At 40.1% G+C, this 26043-nt stretch overlaps 2 protein-coding genes across 8 annotated transcripts in view; one reads left to right on the plus strand and one right to left on the minus strand.

Annotated features, from left to right (window-relative positions):
* Window positions 1-5688: 5688 nt before the first annotated feature.
* CHCHD7 (coiled-coil-helix-coiled-coil-helix domain containing 7) lies at window positions 5689-13273 on the minus strand. Of its 5 annotated transcripts, XM_071554492.1 has the most exons (6): window positions 12936-13030; window positions 12186-12374; window positions 10777-10879; window positions 10301-10378; window positions 9644-9742; window positions 5689-8851 (listed from the first exon to the last, which is right to left on the minus strand). In XM_071554492.1, the coding sequence occupies exons 4-6, from the start codon at window positions 10352-10354 to the stop codon at window positions 8750-8752; spliced, it is 255 nt and encodes an 84-aa protein (XP_071410593.1). In that variant the 5' UTR covers window positions 10355-10378; window positions 10777-10879; window positions 12186-12374; window positions 12936-13030; the 3' UTR covers window positions 5689-8749. The 5 variants fall into 5 exon arrangements, with proteins under 5 accessions (XP_071410593.1, XP_071410591.1, XP_071410590.1 ...); XM_071554490.1 differs by lacking the exon at window positions 12936-13030 and having other exon boundaries at window positions 12186-12874; XM_071554489.1 differs by lacking the exons at window positions 10777-10879; window positions 12186-12374; window positions 12936-13030 and adding an exon at window positions 13093-13273.
* A 185-nt stretch (window positions 13274-13458) lies between these two features.
* Window positions 13459-26043, plus strand: part of PLAG1 (PLAG1 zinc finger) — a 51790-nt gene continuing 39205 nt past the window's right edge. For 2 of the 3 annotated variants that reach the window (XM_071554494.1, XM_071554496.1), the window contains exon 1: window positions 13459-13644. The gene's annotated coding sequence lies outside the window, so the exon portion shown is untranslated. Of the gene's footprint in view, window positions 13645-14516; window positions 14539-26043 lie in introns of those variants that run through there. The other variant, XM_071554495.1, reaches the window with a different exon arrangement.

Genomic DNA, 26043 nt, shown 5'->3' on the forward strand with positions numbered 1-26043 from the left:
TGACACTGGGAGAGTGCTACCTACCCAGAAACAGCAGGACTTATTAAACAGTTCCTGTACTATAGGGGGAATATAAACAAAGTTTTCTTCCTATATATCTCTTAAAGAAATCTGATATTTATGTAGTTCTTCAGGGGGTTAAGGTGAGAAAGGCTATGACCTTTTTTTTCTCCTTTGATTAAGTAATTCTAAGCTCATTTGGATGAATACTGTGGGAGTTAACATTATCTGTGAGCTGCCTGACAGGCTCTGTGTTGGGCAAACTCCAAAGCACATGATCCCTAATGTCTCATCCAAGACCCATTGTGAAGATACAGCACATCACAAATACCACACACATCTTCCAGCAGAGACAGTGATACAGGGAAGCAATTTCTGGCAAAAGAAAAATTTCTTCTTTTCTGAAATCATCTCCCTTTGGAGAAACCACACTTATATTATAAAACGCCCCCAACTTCTGTGGCTCTTGGTCTTTGGGGATAGAGAGATGACTTGCTGTACAGAAATGTTGAAATCTGTATTGAATATGAGCTTTTAAAAGAACTCTGCATATGCCAATGCATTCAGTACCCACAAAAGGGTTTATGCATGTGAATTTAACACTGTGAATGGTTCCCCTTGTTAGAAACCCCAGAAACTACTCAGACTGGAAGCAGAGTCCTAGGATGCCTTCTGGTGTTATGACAATTTCCTAGTCCAGCCCCCCTTTTAGCGAGAAACTGGCACACCAAATAGCTCACCTTTCTTTGATTTTCATTTCAAATGATGATTTTTTTCAAGCTTCAGGGATAGGTTGTAGCACAGTACTGTTCCTCTTAGGGGCCTGAAGAAGGATCATCTCTGCACCAAGTGCTGATGTTGCACTCCCAGCAGTGCCGCCCTCTTTCGGCAGGAAACCTCAATGCCACTGCGCATTCCCCTCAACAAACACTGCCTGAACCAGACAGCTTTGTAAGCTCCAAATTATATTGCACTAATAAACACAAATTTCTTGGCAAAGCACCTGATTTGGCTCCATCTAGTTCGATGAAAAGTAGCTCATGAAGTTAATTTGCTTACCTAAAACTTGCTGAATGTGTTCTTGCAACACCACATGCTAAATGTCCTTCTAAAGGCTTGTGCAAGAACATCTGTGAATCTCCTGTGTCCGAAACATCTCATCAATGGTATTAAACCTTTACTGAACAGCAAATGTTATTTCTTTTGGGTTGGTGCAGAATCTACCAATGTGAAACCTGAACTGGAAATAAATCATGAGGAAAAACTCTCACAAAAAAATCATTCTGTAAAAGGGAACGGCAATTTTAGATCCAGGAGAGAATGGAAACAAAAAACAAACCAATTAACATTTGAAATTAGCAAATGGCTCTGATTTCAGAAACAGTATCAACTTCTCTTTACAGAGGTCAATTGGTAACAATAATCAGCAATAACATCCTTAGCACAATCAAAAATAATCAGCCTGAAGTTCCAGACCTGTACAAAATTGGGCCAATCTGCACACATTTGGGTCAGAGAACAAGGTTTCCCTGACTCAAGAAGCAGCTGACTGTTTGCAAACATTCAGGTTTACAGCAGCTTTTCCGGTAGGCCAATCTGCAGCTGCCAGCTGGAAGAGACAGAGATACTGATGCTCTCTGCCAACTCCTGGCTCGCAATTTTTTTACACCACAGAAAACCAAAACATTTTGTGAACTCTTCTTGTCCCACAGCAACCCTAAAAGAACTGAGGTATTAAAGTAATTATTAATGTAATTCACTCTCAGAGTTTTAGAACCCTAAAATTTAAAAGGCAGAAACCTGTAAATTGTTTTTAACAAAGAGGCAGATAAAAACCCAGCAATGAGCCTTTTCAGTGGTTTTCTGCACCTTACATACACACACTTGCAACACCTAATTGCAAGGTGATCACATCTAGGATGAAAGAGGCACACTGATAAGACCATTTAACTGCCTAGCTGAAGGAGCCAGGAAATTGTGGCTCCTTCTAGGTTCTATCTACTTTTAGCTGCCTGCCACCTCGTAACACAGCAGAGAGAAAACCATCCAGGAAGTTCTGAAGTATGTGGAAGAAAACTTCCTGACACAGCTTGTGAGGCAGCCAACTAGGGAAGGCTAGGGTTTTCGATTCTCAGAGAAGTAAGGGAGCAGGTGGCAGGGCAGGGGAGAGGTGTGTCAGCAGAACTGCCACCTTGAACAGCTGGAGGGCAGACTTCAGCCTGTTTAGGAGCCTGGTTGACAGAAACTCTTTGGAGGCAGTCCTGAAGGGGCAAAGGAGTCCAGGAAAGCTAGACATCCTTGAAGGGTTTGAAGCACAAGTTTATGAGAAGCAGCAGAAGTAACTGGGGTTGTTTAGCCTCAAGAGAAGGAGGCTCAGCAGGGGACCTCATTGCTCTCTACAACTACCGGAAAGGAGCACACAGTAAGGTTAGAATCCGTCTCTTCTCCCAAATAACGAACAGAAAAAGAGGAAATGGCCTCAAGTTTTGGCAGGGGAGGTTTAGATTGGACATTAGGAGAATTTATTTTACCCAAAGGGTTGTCAAACATTAGAATAGGCTGCCCAGGGAAGTGGTGGAGTCACCATTCCTGGAGGTATTTGAAAGACATAAATGTGGCACTCAGGGAAAGGGTTTGGTGGTGGACTTAACTGTGCCAGGTACAGCTGGACTCAACCTTACAGCTGTGATTCTAAGAATCACAGCCCTTGTGTACTTGCGTACTTAACCTTTTTAATAGCCAAGCTCCTTTTTCAAGCACAGAAAGCCTTTTCTGACCTGTGAGAGCAGCTGAGATTTCAGCATTTGCTCCCTGTATTTTGCTGCTCATTCAGATACCCTACATTGGTCCTTCCAGCCCAGGAATACAAGGGTGGCTGCAGCTCCACAGAGAGCTGCCCAGGGGTCCTCCCCTTTTCCTTTTGCTATTTTGCAGCTGGATATATGCCCCAGATACTAGAGCTCTGCACTAGCACTGATTCTGCCGATCACACAGAGGCACCAGGAGGAGGGAGGAAGAAGGGACATGGAATGGCAGTTGCTGAAGGGAAGGACTGTAAAGATGACCATCAGGCAACACCCTGCAGGAAAAAATAAGTTTTTTTCACTAGCAGACTTCACAGTCAGTCTGCAAGGCTGAAGGGAGTGAAATATTTATTCCATAAACTCCAGCAGTGCTGAGGTCAGAACACTCAGTTCATCAGCACTGCTGCCACCAAAGTGCAAGGCAGAACATAAAGCACCAGGGAATTCCAGTATCAATTCCAATATCAGCGCCTGTCTGACATCCACAGGCTCTAGATGTCTAAACACAAGACAGCCAACGGCTGTAGATCCATAAGAGCCTGTTCATTTTAAATCTGAGAATCAAAGTGGTTCTTCAACCCTCCCAAGATCTTGAACTGTCATTACCTTACAAACTACTTTAGTTTTACCTGTAAAATAAAAGACTATTAAGACACAGCATTTCTTAGATTATCAGTGTGGCTCAGCTTCGTGAACGAAGATTTTGGGAAGGGCTGTCCCCACATGGGTGTGCCCTCCCAGCCTGCACAGTGGATTTTTAGGTGAGGCTCAGTGTGCGCAGAACTGGCCCCCACCGTTTAAGTCCTGAGGTTCATCTGCCACGGCCGAGCGAGCTTGGACAGTGCCAGTGAAGTCCTCAGGACTAGAACCTACAGCACCTGGCATTTCCCAGGAGGTCTCCCATAGATTATCAGTAACACCTGTTCGAATCCATTCAGAGTCAGGAAACAGAGTCAAAGTTCTGAAGATAGATATTGCAGAACATGGAAAATTCCTGGGGCACCCTCTGTTTAAGGATTTCTCCTGTTCATTCCATCCTTTTGTTACTTATGCATTGAAGCAACCACTGTACAGCTAACATATTCCAATGCAGCAACTTCATTCAATTCCACTATTTAACAAACATTAGGAGAAAATGTCACCCTACTTGTCATATGCAACCACATTCACTGATCAGTTCAACAGCTACATGCAACTCTGTCACCAAGGACTGCTGAAAGGTCCATATGTTTCAGGGCAAGAAAAAAATTTGAGATTCACATGCAACACAACAACAAAATATTACCAGCAGGCTATTTCTGTCAAAACACTTTTTTTTTTGACCAAAAACCTGCAATATTTAGCATCAATTTAAAATGTTTAGAATTTTCAAAGGTTTATGAGTGTCTGCCAGCTTGAGCCAATGGCCCCTACTTCTGCTATTAATGTCCTACAGCTGTGAATCACTTTTACTATATTCAGTCAATACCTCATTTCTATCTTGAGCATAATCATCACTATATATCACCTTCACTTACAATTATTTTCCATTTTGACAGACGCTAGTTCAATTTTGTTATATGCCAAATTTTGTGGTGTTCTGCCCAAGTCTCTTGATATCAGGAAGTGTTCACAGTGCATAGCTTTTTATTGAAGTAAAACAGGTAAAGAGGTAGCTCAGGGGTAGTAGGACTTTCAAGAACGAGTAATGATTGGAGGAATAGTGCTGAAAATCCTCAAAAAAAAAAAAAGACTGAGATAGATCTCCAGAGAGAAACCCAAGGGATGAAGAAAAAATTACTTATTCAAAATCTGATGGTTTGAGTTACTACATTTGATATCATGCATGTAGTAAAACACAAACTAAAATTTTCAGGACCCACTGCATTTAGCTAGTATAAATGCAGTATTCTCCTTTTCTTCCTATCAATTAGGCTGCAATAAATATTAAAAGAATTCTGAAGTAGCCTGCTTGTTTTATTTTTTACTAGTTTAATACTTACAGAACTATTTCCTCCAGTTTTCTCAGATTCTTCCAAGAGAATAAAAGCCTGTAACACTGCACTATTTTTTCAAACATTTTTCACACTACAATTACTTTTTTCATGGCTATTTTGGAAGACCAACTCTAAAGATAGAGATACTTTTAACATGAGTTAAGGGCTGTCTACAAAAGCATTAGAACAGAATAACATTTTATATTGTAAATTCTCCCTATCTGTTCTGCAGAAGCTTTAGCAAAAGCTTGTTATGTCCTTGATCACAAGTGCAAGTTTTATTAGGTGAAGACCATAAGACTCTAAGCCACAGCAGATGCAACTCCCTACCTTTCAAAAGCTTCAGATAAACCCAAAGAAGTTTTCAGAACTCTAAACAACTTACTTCTAACATCTTGAAGAGCACAGACTCATCCCAAATGTGGTACCACAAAACTCCCAGAGCCAAAGGCCTTGCACTGCATAATAACAGCACAAATAAGATGGCAAAAGTAGGCAGATGACAGTCTGGATATTCATCTAGGCCTGGGAGAGAGTCTGTGGCTGCTGCTCAGTGCCTAGTTGTGACCAAATGATCACTGTGAAACAATATACTTTCAAGGGCCATATTTCAAAGCTTCTCACACTGTACAGAGGCCTTCTGTTTCCCAGGAGTGTAGAGACAGCACCAATTTTTCCTTTGTCCTGCAAGACTTCTGCTGCGTCGGAGGGAAGAGACCAAAAAAGTTCAAAAAGAGCCAGTAGTGGCTGCAGTGCTTCTGTTCTCAGTCTGTTGTGCAACAGCACCATCCAGCTGTCAAACAAAAAAATTATCAAACATTGATGTCACTATCCAGATTTGGTTCTTGTACCACAAGCAAAATGAAGAATTATACCTATTAAAATAAAACAAAAAAGAAACCCACAGGTCTCTTCGCTGCTTCTGAATTAATTATATTGATCCATTGTGTTATGTTTCTGGGTTAGCATACAGGAGTGTGCTTCAGCAAAACTAAAAATTCCACTCAGTTTATTTCTGCCCAGTAAGACTGGTAGGCCACAGCTTACCTCAGTGTTTCAGTGAAGTGTGGCATATAAGCTCTCAGGTATGAGGAAAAGACCATTATCTTTGGCTCACAACCAAAGACAGTTAATCACACTGCAGAAATTAATGGAAAAAACTCAACCATTTTGTACATAAGAGCCTATGTTTTAGCTATCATAATTTACCACTCTCAGCTTCAGTAGTGGAAGCAAGAACAGCAATCTCCAGTGAGGGAGAAAAATGATGAAAACTCATACTCAAGTAACAGATCACTTGAGTGACGTTATGGCATATGGAAGAAAACTTCTTGCACTCCAAGATTCTTCATAAACTTGTGTTACTTAACAGTAACTATAAGGCATATACAATGGAAATAAATGGCATTCCCTACAACAGATGACTGATTACCTAAATTAAATCTACAAGGTCATTGCTTAAATTGCTCTCAGTTCTACACTACCGTCATTTTTGTCCACTGATGATCAGTAAGTCTAATATTAGACTACTGTTCTTGCATTACATGTGCCTTAGCCTAACCTGTGATCCCACATTCTTGCACTGATATTTGAAAGCACAGAATGCATCTCCTTTTCTGTCTTTCCGGAGTCCAGCACTAGTTCTTTACAACACTTTACAAAGTAGTACAGCAAATCTATCAAAGTCTAAAGATAGGTTAGTCAACCTTTAAAACACAAGAACACTAGTGGGAACTTTCCAAGTAAATATTGGTCAGAAAAAAATGAAAATTGTAACAGTTAACCTAGGAGAAAAAACATTTCTACACTCTAAGAAAACCTGAAAGGAAAACACAGCATGAGATGACTTTAAAACCTTGAGCATAACCACATGAAGAGCTGTTGCTTTTCTTGCATATAATTAAAACATGCATTAGATTTTAATGTAAGGCCTGAATGTAAGAGCACAGCAGCAGAAAAACAGTAAGCACTAGAATAGTAGCTAAATCCATAGGAGCAAAGAACACACCCAAAGATACAGCAGAGGCAGTAAATGACAAACCTGTGCCAAGTAGGAGAGAAGGTGCCCTTAGACAAGAAAGGCAGCAAAGTCAGAGTCGAGAGAGACACAGCCCAAAGGAAAAGTGGACAATAGCTCCCCAAAAATTGCAACTGAACAAAGAGATCAGAGATGCAAGGCCAATGGGGAGGTACTATGGTAAATTCTGACTAATGAAAGCAAAGAGATTTTCACTATGACAAGGAAAACAGAGCACAAGATCTTCAAAAGGAGATGCACTAGAACATCACTGCAAGACTACCTCATTTGATCAGAGACAGAACAAAGGTACTATAAAAAAATCTGGAATGAGAACAGACCAAAATCAGTAAAAAAAGCATGGGGGAGTGGGGTATTGGAAGGAGCAAGAAGGTAGCAGACAAGAGCAAGGCATTGAATTTAGAACAAAAGCTTCTTCTGTTCCACAGCAGAAAAAAACAACCCAAAAGTGTCAAAGTTTGCACTTTAAGTGCAGAGAAAGTAATTTGGAATAAAGACTCTGATGATCTTGATTAAAGAAAGGCCAGGAACCAGCAAGAGAACTTATGACATGGCTTGGAGTCTGCATAGCTAGGGTCAGAGAACTGCACACTCAAAAGGCATAGTTACACACTCATTCCAGTAACAAAACGATTATAATCAATGCACTTCAAAATTCAAATGTAGATGGAGAATGGAAAGGAGGAGCAAAAGCAGACTGTGTGTGGTTACTAGTTAGATCAAATAAGGAGGAAGGTACAAACAGCATAAAAATCCCAGCAAGCATAGAAATAGGCCTCCAGTGGAAAGAAACAAGACAAGTCAGACAGGGGAAACAGGAAGCCATGAAGTCTCCAAAACAGTATAGAGAGACAACACTTTTACACCATCCTTCATGAGGTCAGCCAAAGTTCTGCCAACTTGATCCCAGTAAGTACCAAAGGATTTCATATGGAACCTGAGATCATGACAGTGGTTTTTCTGTTTTACCACAGGGTTCACGCCTTTAAGTCAGGACACGAGAAGATAAAAGAAAACAATGTTTCCACTAGACAACACTGTTTACACTTACCAGCTGTTCAGTTTAGTTAGGGAATCAATATTCCTTAAGATTAGAGTACCTAAAACTGAGCTTTTACTTGTATGAGTAAGCATTTCCAAACCCAGTGCTTCAGCTGTCCAGAGAGTCTTAGATAGATGTACTATAGTTAAACCTGCCGTGTCACTCAGAGTATATGTTTACATGTCTGCCAGTCCCCTCCGACTGCCCACCAGCAAAGTATCTATTTACTATCCCACAGAAAGTACTATTCAGACATGAGGAGTGCAGTTCTATCTTCATCAACCTCTCTAACCTTGTAACAAGCAAAGCTTGCATGTCTGATTTATTGCAAGCTTCTGCTGTCACTGACAAGTGCAGAGGCATACCTAATGACAAGCTTGTTGCATTTAGTATTTTAGTTTCTGAACAGTCGTATTTAAACTGGGAACACAGAATACGACACATGGAAATAGTGATAAGATCACACAAGGGAAATCCATACTGTTGGGCAGAATAGCTGGGTGCAAGAAACACACTGCATGTACCGGCTTGTAAACCTGCTCCACTCTTAGAATCCCACTGCAACACTCATCAGCCCCCTTCAGTAACACAGACTTCCTGCAAATCCCAATAATTTTATATTTAGTATTTCACAGCAAGTTAGTTTCTACTTCCAAAAGTATCAAGACAATTTGTGTAGATACTCATGTATCCAGTAAAAGGCCAGTTCCTGTGCCACAAAGTATAAATAAAACTAGGAAATTCTATCCTAGAAAGCTCACACATTTTAAAATTTAATATCTTATTTTAATCCGGTAAATGGCAATGGTGAAGTCCAGTTCATACAGCAGTAGTTTGCTGCTGGTAAGTCTTCATATGTACAGAGAAAACAGTCAATTCAAGTTTCTAGTCAGTAGGGCTTCCCCATTGATTCCAAGATTTTCTTTCTCTCATCTGCTGAGGGCATCTCTGGTTTCACACCGTTTCTTTTCCTTTGCATCATAATGCCATGCTGAAAATAGAATAAAGGGACCATGAGAACATATTTCTCAGAATTTCTGCTTCTGCGCTGCAAATAAACAAGATTACTTAATAGAAAACTTCTTGATATATCAAGAACCAGATACTCTAAATCTGATTAGCTGATAATTAAGCTTACTAGTACTTAGTTGAAGATACCTAACAGGTCACCCTGCTGCTTCAGAACACAGTGAAATCAGTATTCCCATTACACTATGTCAGACTAATGCACAATTGCCCGTAAAGATTTTTCCTAGTTTGTCAAGTACTTAAAGGCTAAACTAAAAACTCCTTACTACTATGGCATAAGAAAACAAAATAGCAGAAAACCGTTTAACTGCACATAGTTCCTCATACTTCTTTACCACAAGAAAGAAGGGAATAAGAATGAACTCTTCCTAAGCCTTGTCTCAGGTAAAAGCAAACATGATCCAAACCAATGGAAAAACAGATAACCTTACCTTACCTTACCTCAGAACTTTTCCTTCGCATCCATTTAAAAGAGAACTTATTACTAGAAATATCTGATTAAAATTCAGAGGAAGACATCAGGTACTGCAAAAACACACTCACAGTCTAAGAGGGTAAACTTAGAAGAATCAAGTGAAATACTCTGATGGGCACCTGCTTAAGTCTTCCAGCAACACATACTGAGACTACCTGGGCCCATAAGGTACCATAAAAACAGCTGCAGTCAGCATTAGCTAAGTTTGAAGAGTTCAGAAAGCAGTGTGTCATTTAAAGCAAAGCAGAGAATAAAATTTAGAAAGTCTGTTGTGCTTACCCAGAATTTTCTGCAGTTTTTGTACTTCAAAAAATAATCAGTACACATATCCTTGTTATAGTTGTTGTCATCCATACATTTTGTAGTGGCATCTGTTTCCTTTAATGGGGGAAAATATACTTCAGAGCTGAGGGAAGTTATTGTACTTGGTGTTTAAATATTTTAACAAGTCCCAGAACACATATGAAGATAGGAGGCAGCTTCTCAGATGAAAGAATACTATCAAAGAGAGCAAAGGAACATCTATCACGAAGTATAATCAGCACTTCCATGCAGTGCCTTCATCTAGAGGCAACAGACATTAGTACTCTTTAAACAGTAAAGATGGAGCCCACAGAATAGTTGTTTATCATGATGCTTGGTATAACTCACAAAAGACTTTTAAAAAATAACCAAGCTGGTCTAACCAGGATTTCAGGCTCTGGTTTTAAGGACAGAAAATTGAAGAGATTGCTATCAGTTGTATCACTCCTATTTATGAGTAATTACTCATTACTTCATGCTTACTGTAGTGGATGATTTTCAGCTTTTCCCATCTTCAGACTCTTAAGAAACTTTTTATGCAAAATGCTATAATGTGTTATTCATGAAAAAATCTTCTAGAAATTGCATTATTTAAGATCAAAACATACAAACATATCAATTTGATCATCTTACCGCTACACATGGATTTGTATCGTGATCTCTAAGCTTTTGTGCATGCCTGGACATTCTAGACAGATACTTGTACTCTGCCTAGAAAAAGAAAATAAACAGGTTAAGTATCTACTTTTAGTGGTAACTCAGGACTAAATTTGAACTTCAGCATGCAATAAAGGCCTTCTAATTACACAGTTTGGTTGTCTTTAAAAAACCAAACAACAACCAAACCAGAACCAAATCACTACCAAACTTCTTTTGCAAGATGTTATTTCAAAAGCAGTAACAGCAAGAAAACTCACACAAGTTCAGCCCACCATCAAGACTGCTTACTCCCTGATGAATTTCTGCAGAGAATGGAGTCACTGCAGTCTCACGCCAGCCTGTGATATCACGGAGGAACTGACTGTGTTTAGAAAAAACAGCTCCATAGAAGCTGTTCACAGCCAATACACTGTAGATGCTTCAATTAATAGTGCATGGGGAAAACGTACAAGTAAACTTTTCCAGATTTGTGCCTACTCCTTAGCTGGATCACATCTCTATCTTCACTGAGCTTTCCCAGGTACGATAAGTGTCCAACTATCTCCTGTGTTCCTGCATCAAATATTTAACAGAAAAAGAAATAGTTTCACTGCAAGGTGGGACCAGACCCACTTACACAGCTTGTATCACATTTTTCACCACCTCAGTAGTTTGACATGGACTCTAGGAACTGTACGCTTGAGAGACACAGAGTTCAGTGACAAGAACCTGCACTGATTCAAGATGATGACATCAAGATGAAGAGCAGACCCTCTTTCCTTTTACAACTTCCCATACATTGCCTCTGCCACACATATGGCCGTGCAGGTACTTGTTCCAAACAAATGCTGAATCTAACAAAAAATAAATTAATGTTGACCAGATGACTGTTTTAGGCAATTCAAGCAGGAACAGGACTGAGGGAAGAAATTAAAAGTACGGCTGGTGAAGGAAACTGTGCCTGATCTTTACAGGTTTTTTTATTTTCCAAAAAAACACTTCTAAACTTAAACTTCTTTCTGTTCGCATTAGGGAAAGACAACTGCAAGTCTGCAGTAAAAAGCCGGTTTTGTTTAATACCAGCAAACAAAAATTTAAACACTGCTCTTTGTACCTCACAGATAGAAAACAATGTTTTAGATGAGGTTTCTCCTTGGGGTAAAAGTAAGCTATTCCTGTTGAACAAGCCCCAGATTTTACATCCTGTGCACATATACTCTTACTAATGCTTAGAGTACTCCCTGCATTCCACACAACAGTCTTCTGCAAATAAGACTTTTACTGAATAGCATCAGGAAACCCTTCCACTTTCCTTTAAGAATTATCCAGTGCTTAAGTTAATTTTACAAGCTAGGCAAATGTTTGTTTGTTTTGTGGGTGCAAGAGCTTTTTTATTAGGCACTTCTAACTCAAATAGAAACACAAGCAGGTATATGAGCATCATCTCAGACTTCAAGGAGAAAGGAGGGGGAAAGAAGTAGAAAGCAAAAGCAGCATATAACAATGCCTGACCTACTTCAGCATAAGAGACACAATACTTTTTGATGTTTATTTGTGTCTATGTTATAACTCTGCATTTCATTGATATTACCACCTAAGGAGACATGCCTCAAGGTGTATGGTATTAGCTTGACTTCAGACTTACTCTCTGAAAGATTGTTTATGAGTTATAGGATGTGTTGTCATAATCAGTTTTCATTATACAAACTGCACTTAACCCTTTCATTTTGTTTACACTACCAGAGTCTGCAACTGTGCCCTGTCTAAGAAACAATGCACACAATTCATTAAATACCTACATAATGAACAGGCACTTCAGGTTCTCATGAAGCAGCTTAGCTCAGAGGAGGCAAATGCTTAAATACATTCTTAGTACTACCGAAAGGCCTGATAGCTCCTGCGCGTGTTCCTCTCTCCGCTTCTCCGAAATACTTCAGCACTTGAAACACTATCAGCTGGAAGGGCAGGCGGGTCACGCCGAAATGCTGCTGTGTGAGTGAATGAGCAGTAGGGCACGAAGAGAGCTTCCCCCTCCTCCCAGGTTTTGTACATGCACAGGCTTTCCTTCCTGCTTTCAGATTACAGGTCAGAACCCAACCACAACCGAAGGTTTGTCTCTTCCGCAGTTCTTAACTATGCTTTAACACGTTAACAAACTGTACCACTGAGAACCAGGACTGTTGCTGCCACTCTTTCACCTTTGGGCTTTTTCAGTTCATAAACTATCAGGGCACTCCCTCCCCTTGAAAAGCGTTAGGCCTATGCTAATATGCATACACATTATCACGCATATGCACAAAAAAATCGCTAATTACGCTATCATACAGACCAGCTTATTAAACTTTTAACCCAGGAGCCAAGGCCGTGTTAAACCTCTGCGACTTCTACCGGTGTCGCAGCGGAGCAGGGCGGGAGGCGGCAGCCGGCGGGTCCGGACACTCAGCACTGCGGAGCCGCCGCCTCGCGAGACTCCCCTCCCCGAGGAGCTGGGGGCCATCCAGGTGCCCACCGCCCGGGCCCTGTCATCCCCTGCCGCCGCCGGCGGAGCGGCCAGAGGCCCTCGGCGCCCCCTTGCCCACCCCGGGTCGCTGCCCACAGTCGCTCCCGCCGCCCGCCCCCCCGGCACCACCTGCCGCCAGGGAGCAGTGCCCGGGCCGCGCCGCCGCCGGGCCCGAGCGGGGCTGCCCCGGCCCGCGGAGGCGCAGGGCGGGCGAGCCTTCGCTCCGCCGGCCGGGAAAGGAAACCGGTGGGCGGGCACGGCGCGGGTCGCCGCCGGCGACACTCACCTCTCCGTCCCCGGCCGCGTCCGCGGGAGCCCGAAGCGGGAGAGGGACAGCCCGTCTCCAATTCGAAAGACGTCAGCGGCTCGGGCAGCGCGCTTAAGTACGGGCGCAGCCTACCCCGCTCCCGGCCCCGCGGCTCCCCCCGGCCCCGCTCCGCCACCGCCCACGCCCCGGCGGCGCTGAGTGGCATGGCCGGGCCGCCAATGGCGGCGGCGCCGCGCCCGCCCCGGCCGTGAGCGGCGCCTCCTTCCACCAACGGGGCGGGCGGCGCGGCCCGCAGGCGCCGGCGGCGGGGCGCGGCCGCGGCCCTGACTGACTGGGGGAGGCGTCCAACCCGCGGTGCGTGTGGGCGGCGGGCGGTGTGGGCGCGGCGTGTGCGGCAGGCTGGGCTGCACCGCAGCGCATACACTACAATGGCTGCTGGAAAGACGGGAAAGCAAACAATTTCCAGGCCCGCCGCGTCCAGCCCGAAATATGGGGAAAAAATTACAGAAAAATCGGAGAACACTGTAAAGGGTGGAAACGGGGCGCAGAGGGGATGCTGAGGCTCCCGCGGTGAGTCTGCTGCGGGTTTGGGGGGCAGGCGCCGGGGTTTAGCAGGGAAATATCAGGGTTATTTAAATTATGAAGGGGGAGGAGGAGAAGGAGGGGGGAGAGGAGAGAGGAGCAGCGAGCAGTGAGGAAAAGTTTGTGTTAACCATCCCTCCCTTCCATCCCTCTCCCCCCATCTCCCGCAGCCCCCTCCGCCCCGCGCCGGACCCCCCCCGGGGGGAAAAGCAGGGGAGGGGAGTTGAGGCGAGCGGTGCTCCCCCCCCCACCCCTTCCCCTCCCGCGGAGGGAGAAAGAGATGATTTTCAGAAAAACCTCTCTCAGGAGTTTCCTCCACTCCTCCCCTCCCTCCCCGCGGCGCTCTGCTGGTTCGCGCGGAGCGGGCGAGGCGGCGGGGCTGCCCGGGACGGCCGGAGGGCGCGGGGTGCCCGGCGCAGCCCCCCGTGGCGGGCCGGGCCCGGGGCGCGGGGCAGGGGCAGGGGCAGGAGCGGCGCGGCCGCCCCCTTCCCTCCTCGCCTCTCCGGAGCCTGTGCTGTGAATGCAGTGACAGCGGCGAGAGCGGCGAGAGAGGGAGCGGAAGACATTAGAGACCGCGGTGCCGAAAAATGAGGGAAAAAATTAATATAAATTCGCCCACTGTCTCAAACCGGCCAAATTTTGCACAGAAATTTCCCCCGTGGACCCGGCTACCCGTGGGGTGTCCCCCGGACCTGGCGGCTGCGTCTTTGGGGGGATCCGGAGTGACTTTGGGGCACTCGACCCCCCTTTCCCGTCGTTTTTTGGACAAAAGTTTTTTTTTTTCGTAATAAAGAAACGAATTTGCCTGCTCTCCCCCTCCGAGTGGCCCAGGAGCTTTTCCCTTCCCCATCGGTGTGTGTTTAGAGAAAAGTGTGAACCCAAGTAAGTGCTGAGTCGTGTTGCATTGGGGAGGGGGGTTTTGCTAACTGAAAGCAGGAGAGATCCGGAGAGAGAGAGAGAGAGAGAGAGCAGGGACAGCTTGTTGTCAGTATCATAAACAACCAAAATGGAGGGAGAACTGAGGCATATAACAAAATAAAAATCAGAAAAAAATACAAAAAAATACCTAAAAATCGGGGCTGCTCCCCCTTTTTTACTTCAAGGTAACAGAATAAAACCCGTGTCTTCCCGAGACCGTTTTAAGGTTTCAGGGAGCAAGGAGTTAATATTTATTATTTTTTTTTGTTGATGAATTCTTTGGAAACGCAAAAGCCTCTTATAACTCGCCACCGACAATGAGAAAACGTGAAAATCCCTTTCAGGAGAGAGAGGTAGGGGGAGATGATAGTGCAGTTAAGTGTATAACTTGGGGGTAATGTGGAGTGATCCTAGATAAGATAAATGCTGTGTGTGCTGCTTTATAACTTCCTATAACTTACTTTTTTGTATGTTTGGGGGAGTTTGGGGAGATGGGGGCTCCTTTCTTTTCCTCTGTCTTTTTCTTTGCTTTTTTTTTTTTTCGGACCGGAATGTAATGCCTTTGTAGTGTCACTTTCCTGATCTAATTAGGATGTGTGAGGCAAGGAGTAAACCTTTCCGGTATATAAAGTGCATTTTCGTTGCCTTGGAATTTTAAGTTTTCCTGGTGGCTCCCTGCTCAATTTAAACTGGATTCTTCAGAGTAGTGTGAGGTTGGGGTAATGCTCCATAGGGAAACCGGAGAGGGCTCAGGGGCAGGGCACCTCTTCTGCGAGTGGTTGCTGATTCCCTGGCACGTTCAGTTCACCTGTTTGTCTCCTACAAAGAATGTGTCCTACAGTCTCCTCGTTTTATTTATATAAAATAATGATGCCTCATCTCGCCTCACATTGAAGTTAATGCGAAAGTGCTGCTGATGTTGGTTCCACGTGGGATCAGGGACATAGCAGGGCATTTTAAAGAGACAGCTTCTCTTTTCCTGGGGTTATCATCACCTCTGCAGCACCTCTGCTTCTGACAGAGGGATGGTTCGTTGTTGGGGATTTTTTTAATGGAAAGCTATCAAATCGGCCCTGGTCTGGTAAATGAAGGCAAGATAACAGCGGGAAATGTGCAGATTCGTTGGAATCAAAGCAATTCTTTTGTGTGTAGCAGGTCTTCAGAGGAGTTTTCTTGGTGTGTTAATTGAAATGCTGTGCTTTGGAGAAGATTTTTTGGAATGTGTGTTGCAGAAATGAAATAGTCTCAGGTTGTTTAATATTAAGACCTAGTGCTGTTCTGCTAGCTGTGAATTCCCTGGGAGGAGATGAATTCCCTATGTGTGTAGGGCAGTTTCACAGACATTTTGTAAAAGTTGTGAAGTGCATTATTTTTACTTTGAATACATTCAGTTTTATTGGGAACACCTTAAGTTTGTTGGAAAGCTTGTTCTGCGCTTAAATCTCCTGGACAGTCCCCAAAGGTTTTGAAAATAGTAAAAATAACTATAGGTTTTAATTGGCCAGAGTAGGGGCTCTTCAACTACACCTTAGCTGTGTAGTTATAACATCACTTGGAAGAATTGCCTCTGGCTTTGTTTAAAGAAAGAAAAATTGTCCTAACTGTGGTCTAGTTTCGTGTATATGTGTGTGCATGTGTGTGTGCATGCATGCTTTTTGCATGGGTTCTGGCTGATACAGGGTGTTTGCTAAATTTTTAACTTGCAAGTGTTTAACTATAATGATGTGAAATGCTATGGTTATCCCTATTATCTCCTAGGTCTTTTAATTTTTAGTGAAATAGCCTGTTTTAAAAAATTAGCATTGCCTCTTAACATGGCAATTTTATATCTCTATGAGAGTTACAATGTTTCCTTTACACTTGCTTTGGTTTTTTAGTCTTTGTATTTAGTGCTAGATTGAAAATTGAATACAGGTATGTGGTTCTTGAGAGTGAAGATGAAGTACTGAACTTGTAGGGAGGCTGTTTCAGCAAATGTTTTCTTTGAATTTCTGGAAGTTGAGTATCAGTTGTGATAGCCCTCTGCGTTGAATAGCATGTGCTTGCAAATGATCTGTCCCTTTTCTGCAAGTGTGACCAAAGAAACTTGTGGACTAGGATAGCCTTGTAGTTAAAGATTTGGGCATAAAGCTCAAAGTTTTCCAGTGACTCACAGCTGTGAAAATTAAATCACATTAACTACTCTAGAAAAAAAAAAGGCTCATTAAGGAAAAAAGATTAATCAGTTTGTATAAAGGAATGAAATTGAACATTTTTCTAAAACTGCCTTTTATGGTTTAGAGATCTCTTTTATAGTTAGCAAGAATTCAGACTTAAAAGTTCCTTTCCGAATATTTCTTAAACTGATCTATTATTTTTATTGACTGAAGTAGCATTACCCTGGAATGCATAGAAATTTGTTAAATTAATAGCTGTACACCATGTGTTGGTGGTTTTAATGTACCAGGGTAGATAGACAGTAGATGGGCAGAACTAACTGAAATAAACTAGTTAGTGGTATTGAGAACAGTATTTAGGAACTCTTCAAATGTGCTACCTGTGACCATCAGTAGTGTTTAACAATGTTACTACATTTTTACCTAATTAAGAGCTTCTTAATCATTAATACTGTAATGCTGAAAATAGGTATAAGCACTGGTAATAACAAATGAAAGAAACACATGTTGTGCAGTATCTTTCTTGACTTACAGCTCTGTATTACAAAGTAGATTCAGTGTATCCAACCATAGTACCAAGTTCAGGTATAGGGAGGAGAAGGAGGAAAGGGTGTTCTCACAGAATCTGATACTCTTCTACACTGGGTTTAACTTTAAGGTATAATCCAGATGGTGATAATAATAGCAGAAAATAAATGTTGTTTAGGGTTATTTTTTTACAAACTTACTCTCTTTTGTAGAAAAGTAAATTTTTCTTATAGTGATGAAGTGGGTTTTTTAATAAAATTAGAAAGTAACTTTCAAAGTTTCCTTAGTTCTAAGAGTTAAGATAATCTCCTCTATTGTGAGTTGGACTCATAGTACAGTATGATTTTTTCAAGATCCTCTAAAATTAAAACACTGAGGAAACAAGTGACTGTAGTTTTTGTAGGTAAATTGGAGAGATGTAAATGTATTAAAATCCTTCTTAGGTACTTATCAGTCCTATTCAATGCTGTTTAAAAGTTTATAACTACAGTATTCTAAAACAGTACAAGGAAATACAGGAATCTAAACTGACATGCATTCAGCTTTTCATGAATGCTTAGTTCAAATGTGTCTCTTGCTGTGTATTTTTAATTTAGTAATTATCCTGAAAAATTAGTTCCCCAGTATAGAACTTTCGAGATTTAAATTAAGAAACCTTTACAAATTTTGTGTAAGTCCAAAAGACACTGCATACAAAGTGCAGACACTTCTAATGGTTGTCCATCTCTGCAACTAGTTAGTCAAAATGGTGCCCTGAAGTCCCCTCCTTTCAGGGTATTGCATGTGTTTTAAAATTAATGGGTTAAAGAGGCTACTGGTCCTGTTCTAAGTAAACCACTCTTGTAACTGCTCAAGGTTATTTTGTTAAAATAGATGTTTTGCTTCAGAGTCTAAAATATAAGTTTTTAAAATTTTGTGTTTATAAGCTCTTATGTTGTGAAAACCAGTTCTTGTGAACAAATACTTTTTGAGAGGATTCTTGAACCAATTTTTCTGTTTACCAAGGGGAGATATTCTGGAAAACATGAAATATGTTAGAGCACTCTCAAATCAGTGCTGAGTTAAAAGGAGCTAGCAGTCACCACCACTGAAGTGATGGAGCACTGGCTTTCATGGAGATATTCTCCAAATATCTGCGACTACTAAGGATTTAGCTTGCTGAGCTTTTGAAAAAAAAGAGTGCAGTATTTATCCACTGAACTGCTCAGCATCTTTAACCAATTACCAAATGTTTAGGTAGCCTTAAAAAACTATTTAAAAATAATTCAAATATTAGAACAAAGTAACATTTGTATTGATCAAATATAAAATGTTCACATTTCTGAAGTACAGAGGATTTTTTTTTGCATTTATCTGAGCATTTTGATAATAGAGAATTGTGTATTTCTCCTGCTAATCAAAACAAACACATCTAGAATTTTATATAATTATTATTGATTTTTAAATTGTGTGATCTCATAACTAGAATGTAAAACATTGATTAACTCTCAAAATAATCACTTATACTGATGCTTATATATTTTTTTAAATTTTCAAGGAATATAGTGACCATTTATCTGAAATTGCATAGATTGCAGTTACTAATGCATTTTAAATGAACAGTTGTCCACCAAATATCAAATGCAAGAAATTCTAATTGTCTGCAACTAAAGAAAACCTAATATTGAGGAGAACTGGTCACCATTTCTGCAAGTTCAGCTTTACTTTTATTTAGACTGGCTTGCTAACACTTGTTAAAGTGCTTTTTGTCTACTTCAGTATCAGTGTTCACCTGTTATTGTCTCATCTTAGGACAAATAGCAAGAATGAGTAGAATGAGAGGGTTTTTTTAATTTTTTGCAAGATAGAGCATGCTTTTAAAAGTAGCTAAGTGCTAATGGTTTTAAAGGATGGGGCCTTCTCATACGATATATTAAAATTGTTGATATTTAAATGGACCCTGCATGTGTAGTAAGCAGTTACTGTAGGATCATGGCATTAAAATTAACCACCATACATAGCAGGGTTTTGAGGTGACTGTGTAAGTACATACTTGAAAGTGAAGAGTGGAAAAGGATATATAGTTATTCTCAGGTTGAAGGAATAAATCAGTTTGTATTCTAGCTTTTTCTCTAATAACTTCTGTCCCCTTCCTATTTCATTGTCTGTCCAGAGTGTAAAAATACCTTGTCAAATACATGAAAATACATGGCCAGAGTGATGGGCTATTTTCTCATGCCCAACCCTTGCGGTTTTGATAGACTCACAAGGATACATGAAGAGACCAGAATGTGGCCCATGTGCCTAATTTTATTTTTTTGTTTAGAGGAAAGGAAAGAGAAGAAAAAGAAACCAGGTCCAAACAAGTATAAAACCAAAAAGTGAGACAGATAAAACGAATGTAGACAAGTGTGGCTATAATACACAGAATGGTAATTTAAAACCCTGAAGTAAAATAGCTCAAATCTGATTTGAGAAAGTCAAGTGGGAATCAGGAAAGTAAAACCTAAGAATTGCCATCAGATGCAATTAAGAAATAACTATGTAAAGGAACTTAGAAAATGCAAAAAGCGTCTGTTACAGTAAACTGAGTTGCTGTAATCTTCTTTTGCACTTAATGTGCTAAATTCCTACCTCAAGGAGAATATCCCTAGAAATCAGATTAGAAGGTGTTTAAAGAGAATTATTTGTCAAAGTTGTTTTTTCACTAAGTTAGGATAACTAATAATAATCTCTTCCATATTGCTGTAGTAATACTTTATTTGCTATCATTTAACCATGCAGTTTGCACATAGACTTAATTATGAATTGTACAGGTAATTTACCTAGCAGGCTGACACTATATTACTAACCCTAAGAGCTTTTCTTTATGGTTGTGAGTCACATCAGATTTGGCAGTCTGCAGAGTAAAGTATTTCATATGAAATAAGATGTAGATGGTTGATTTTGCCTTATGCACATTTGCTGTGAGTTGCTAAAGAATCAGAAAGGAAGAGGAAAGTCAGAAGACCTCCCTTCCCTCTTCATGTATTGAGTATGTATTTCTGTACTGGAGAGTACCAGATTTGCTAGTGCATGAGTTTTCTAAAAAGCCCTGCTAATCACCTGATTGTGAACTAATGAGATCTCATTACACTAAGTGTTTCAACAGCAGAAAAACCCTGTGTATGCAAATCAGATTTTGCTGTCCCAAGTGCTTGTCATTTCTAATAAAACTGTTTACTGTATGGTATATGTATTTATCATGCATGTTGCTTTTATATGTAATAGACACACACATTTGAAGGAAATATCTGGCTGTTTAGAGAGAATATAATGTCTTTTGAATCAGTTGTGGTACAAGAATATTTTTTTAAGAGACCTTTTTGAAGAAAAGGTAGAAACAGAGATTCTGGCAGCTTGCTATTAAATTTCAATCAAACCAGTATAGTTAGTAATAAAACATTTACAAGTTTGTAAATGTTAAGTTTCGTCAAACTCTTACTGTCACGTGTGGAATTGTCATTTATACTAGTTGTGCATTTACTGCAGCTGCCTACATACAAGGCTTAGTAGTACTGCATTTGTCACATGCAAGTATAGATACAATATAAATATGGAAAAGTAGAAATTGCCTGCGGCTGTTCTTGTGTTTTCATAAGATGATACACTACAAAGGTGTAAATGGTGTTAGCTACCTACTATCAGTTACTGGTGCTCTTCTCCTTTCAAGTACTTTAAGAAGAGTGAGTATTAAACTAAAATAAAACAAATATAAAATCCTGTCAGGGTTTCATGCTCTGTTTAAAAACTAAACAGAGACATTGTTGAAGCTTATTTTGTTCACTGGAAGTTACTGTGGTCAGTACTCACATAAATGGCTTCATCCAGGACGCTGGAGAATGGTGGCCCATGTACCTTAGGGAAGAGCTCAGGCAGAGCTGATCACAACAGATGCCGGTTAATTTAAGTCTTTCGGTTTGTTGGGTTTTTCTTCTGTGACTTGACAGTTTTCTTTTATTCTTTTCAGTACTAGGATTGTGTTTAGACTAAACCACTTCTAATTATGCCTCAGAACAAACATGTAGCTTATGGCTATATTTTAATCAGTTTCAGAAAAAGTAATAAAAATATTATTGCATCTGTCAAAGGATGGTGTTGCTCCATGCTATTTTAAATGGTGTTTAAGTACTGTTATAAGCATACCAGTACAATGAAATCAGCTCTATTCCTAAACAACAAAGTTACATTATTTTTTACTTAAAAAGTTAACCAAGAATCCTAATATGTCAATTATCTTATTTATTCAGGCTGGTTTTAATATGTGTTGAAATTGCTTTAAAAAGTATATATGAAATATTTATATCAAACTCATTTAATTTCTCGTTACTTGTAAAATGTAATGTTTTCCCTGTTATAATTTTAAAGGGTTTTTGTCTTAGCTTCGTGAGTGTATCCTTTCTTTTTGGATACACTCGCTTCTGAACCCAGCAGTACTTTCACTTGTTTAAACTCTTTTGTTCTCTTGGAATGAATTTGTGTCGCATTAAGTTTTGATATTGGTTATTTTTGTACTACAAAAATTGTGCTGAGGAGTACTGTGGAATTAACTTGAGCTGATATTCTCAAAGTATAAAAACTGGGTGTAGAGTAACATGGAACTGTTTAATCATAAAGGTGTTGGGATGCTGGGAATAGACCCCAACTGGATGCATTTCAAACTAACTTATGAGGAAAATATGTCAGTTTTTGTAGCCATGTAGCATTAGTCAAGTATGTAGTATCACTATTTCTCAAAAGAAATACTCAAACACACTCCTGTAACCAATTGGTGTAGAAGGCAAACAGAAATCTAGATTATACTTTCAGAAATGTTAAATGATGAAATAAGTTTCTTGGAACAAAAATGGTTTCAGAGATCTACCCTGTAGTATAGTATTATTTCATCTTTGAAAACTTGGCCACTTCAGAGTATTTGAAAGCAAATAAGTTAAGTCCATCTTGAGTCTATGCATCATGTAAAACAAACTTCTTGCTTTTCATTTTACTTCAATATTTGTACTGAAAGGAAAATACATTTAAGCATTAAATTTTAACTGCATTGAATGCTCATCCCTATTATCAGAGCAGCAAGGTGCTTTAGTTTGGGGAGGCTGAATATGTATTATTATTTTCATTTTTTCCTGTAGTTTAACTGATATAAATGCTGAACACAAAACAAGACTGGATTTTTCTTCAAGCCTTGGATGAAAAGAGAGGTGTGGTCAAGAAGGGGCTTTGGTGACTTGAAACACTGGCCCTCTGCCCTCTCCTCATATGTAAATCATATGAATTTGTGATATCAGTCACACAGTAGTGTTACAACCTTGAAACTGATAATGTATTCAGTTATCTTGAGATTAACTCCATAATTCTTCATTAGGGAGATTAAATTTGCTGAAGGTTTTGTCTAAATAAGTACCTGAGCATTGGGCTGTTCATTCTTGTTTTTTTTTAATCATGAACCAAACAATAGAAAGTCTCTCAACTCTGAGCAAACCCTCAAAGACTTAATGGATGTTTTAAACATCCCCTATTTTCATAGTTTTAGTTGTTACACTGTGGTTGAGGGTCAAATAATCCATTCTGCTAAGCTCCTCATCATAAAGAAGGCAGTTTGATATTTGAAGGTAGTTGTAGCATAAAAGTTTTATGTAGGTAGCTTAGCGAAAAAGCTGAAAGGCAGGCAGGAATTTGCTGTCAGGTTGCGAGTGCTCTGTAACTGTTCAGTGAAGTAGTGCTTAAATCCCATTTCTTATGTTGTGATATTAAGACTCATAGTTTCAAGAAGACAGAGCTTAGCTGATTTGTTAATTCTTCTTTCCCAAATATATGTAAAATTTGACACCACTTGGGCTGACTGCAGCCTCCAAAGAGGGATTTTTTAATAGGAGTGTGTAGTGGTAGGACAAGGGGTAAAACTGACAGAGGATTGGATTTGATATTAGGAAGAAATTCTTTGCTGTGAGGGTGGTGAGGCACGGGAACAAGTTCCCCAGAGAAGTTGTGGATGCCCCATCCCTTGCAGTGTTCAAGGCCAGGTGGGATGGGACTCTGAGTAACCTGGTCTAGTGGAAGGGGGCCCTGCCCATGGCAGGGGCGTTGGAACCAGATGATCTTTAAGGTCACCTCCAACCCAAACCATTCTACAATTCTATCATATATCTGAACTTTATGTTACTTATGCCTTTGTAGGAGAGTTATGAGGTCTACTGGACAAAGGACATACTGCATTTATATTCCTCTTATGAATTAACTGTTACTTAGCAACATTGTAATTTTGTGATGTAATTTTGGGTTTGGGGATACACCTGAGAGAGGATGTAGTTAAAATAATTTAAACTCCCTTCCCTGTGCATGGCAGCATTCTGTCCTGAAGAGCGAATGTTCTATCTTCCTGCTTTGGGTATTTTTAGACTGGTTACGTGGAGGTAAAAATTAATCCTTTAGGGTTTTTTCACCTCTACTTATTGCATTTGTCAGTTGTTTAGCAGTCTGTTTTTTGGCACTTTTTTTTTTAATCTGTTGCAGTGGCTGGAAAAATTACTAAATGATCTGAACTACAGAATTTGTAGGTGGAAGAGCGAGATTTTTTTTCATCTGATCTTGACCAGGTTATTTAAGAGTTTCCTTTGCCTTTTCAGCAGTGCTTTGCTATAAATGAAAACAAATTAGCTTGAACAAGCAGTCAATAAAAATACATGTCCCAGGTTCCTCTGGCAAAGCTTGTTAAAATCCAGTTGGATGCTAACAATTCTTTTCACTGTGCCCTTCCAGATATGAAGGCTCTATTTCATGCTTTCCAAATGTCACCATTTCCATCTATCAAATTCTAGGTAGGTCATTAGTAACTGTACAGTAGTCACTGTAAGGTCTGTAATGCTGACATATTAAACCTGTCTGAGAATGACATCTATGTTGAAGCTGAAGTGCCTCTCAAGGAGGGACTGGTATTTCCCCATGAGCCTTTTTTTAGTTTTGTAACATGCATTTGAGATTGTTTCAGATAGTGCTCGTGAAAAGGTGTGATTGTTCAGGTTGTCCAGAATCAAGCTTTGGCAGGGTTTTTTTTAGATTAAAACTGGGGGTTTTTTTAGCTTCATTCAGAAATTGGTGGTCATTGAGGGTACATCATGGAACAGCAGAGTCATGTGCTTCTTGGCAGGGAATTGCTGCTTAATAATGGATCTGCAGTGTCCTGACCAGCAGTGAAGGATTGGTTGCTTTCTAGACTGTGAACAGGGAACTCCTTTACTCCGGCTTTTACAAATAAATGAATTATTTGGAATAAGATGCTTCCTTCACTCACTGGCATTTTAATATTTTCCTACTGTATCAGAAATAGACACTTCAGGAGGATTTTATAAGTCTGTCAACTTGAAAGGGCAATTAATGTAACCACATATGAAGTTAAAGTGTTTGGAAAATATTTCACTGTCTTGAAAGCAAAGAGAAATAACTATTGTACTAATCTGGTGACATTTTTCAATGAAGTAAATAATACTTAGATGTCATAAAAGATTCATTTAGCAATAGCTTGGGTCCCTTAGTAAGGGAATATGTGCTATGTTAATATATTTATTAAAATAATACATGATGTACCTTTAGAAGAATGTAGTTTTCAGTAACAAAACCTTCAAAACTTGATCAAAGAAAATTACATTGTGTCCATGTGCACCCATCACTTTTTTGAGATTAAAAGGTTAGGTACCTAAACAAGTACAGGTATTCAAATCCTTCCATGATGATTTTTCAGATCTATAAAACCACAAAGCTCTTCTGCTGCGTTCAGGTATGTGAATGTAAGGCATGATAAAGTCCTTTCTAAGGTTAGTGAGTTTGTTGGTATTCTGGGTTTGAATTCAGAATTAAGTGATACATAGAAAAGTGATACTGTGCTGACTTAGTAGCACACAGTATTTTAGTCCAGTGTTGAAAGTGCATATTATAAAACTTGTATGTGAATGTTATGTGGCTCTGGAGTTGACTCTGTAGAAAGGTAGGTTTTAACTAGGAAAACAAGTGTTTTGTTTCGTCAGAATTAGTTTCCCTCTGGTGTATTTGCCTTTAATTGAATTCTGTTCTGTGATTATTTTTTTTCTTGTTATTTGCACGGAATTGTGCTCATGCTTTTTCCTCAAAAAAAAAATACAAATAGCGTTGTACTCCTGCTGTGATTATTATGCATAACACCTCTGACTCAGCAGATCAAAAGTTATGTTTACTTGAAAACAGAATTGACATTTTATACATATCACAGAAACACACCCATGAAGTTGAGTTCTTAAGGAGAGAAACATTTTTGATAGAATGCATAATATGTTCATTATCAAATTGCAGACTTTTTCCCAGAATTGTTTTATATGTCAGCTTGTTTTGGCCTACTTTAAGGCATTCTGGCTGTTCAAGACAAATTGATGATTAAAACTGGCATGTGCAAAAACGTTTTCGCAGTGTGAGGGGGTAGCAGTTCCTAATTTTGATGTAGAATATTATGTTGTGATAGTAAAATACCTGAATAGAATGCTATACTGATTAGTGGAAAGATAAAAGAATGTGAGCATTTATGCTGGCTGGATTGGAGACACTGAGATTCATCTGGATTAGTTGTTTCAATTGCTAATCTTGCCCCATGTTTCTGTGCCACTTTGTTTTCTGAAGTTGTCTTTTCAATGTTTGTAACTGTATACTGTTGCTGAGTAAAGAGTCACACAGACGTGGGAAACAGCAGTACTGACTTGGCAGAAAATTCTGCAAAGTGCAAAAATACAACCAAAAAAATATAGCT

This window comes from Pithys albifrons, chromosome 4 (assembly GCF_047495875.1).
Source record: "Pithys albifrons albifrons isolate INPA30051 chromosome 4, PitAlb_v1, whole genome shotgun sequence".
Lineage (NCBI taxonomy): Eukaryota > Metazoa > Chordata > Aves > Passeriformes > Thamnophilidae > Pithys > Pithys albifrons.

What these genes read in the sequence shown, in the direction of transcription:
- CHCHD7 (XM_071554489.1), bottom strand. Translation starts at nt 10,354, where the DNA reads ATGTCCAGGCATGCACAAAAGCTTAGAGATCACGATACAAATCCATGT. An exon ending in ATACAAATCCATGTGTAGCG is followed by an intron (nt 9,743 to 10,300) that starts GTAAGATGATCA and finishes CCCCCATTAAAG; the next exon opens with GAAACAGATGCCACTACAAA. An exon ending in AAAACTGCAGAAAATTCTGG is followed by an intron (nt 8,852 to 9,643) that starts GTAAGCACAACA and finishes TTCTATTTTCAG; the next exon opens with CATGGCATTATGATGCAAAG.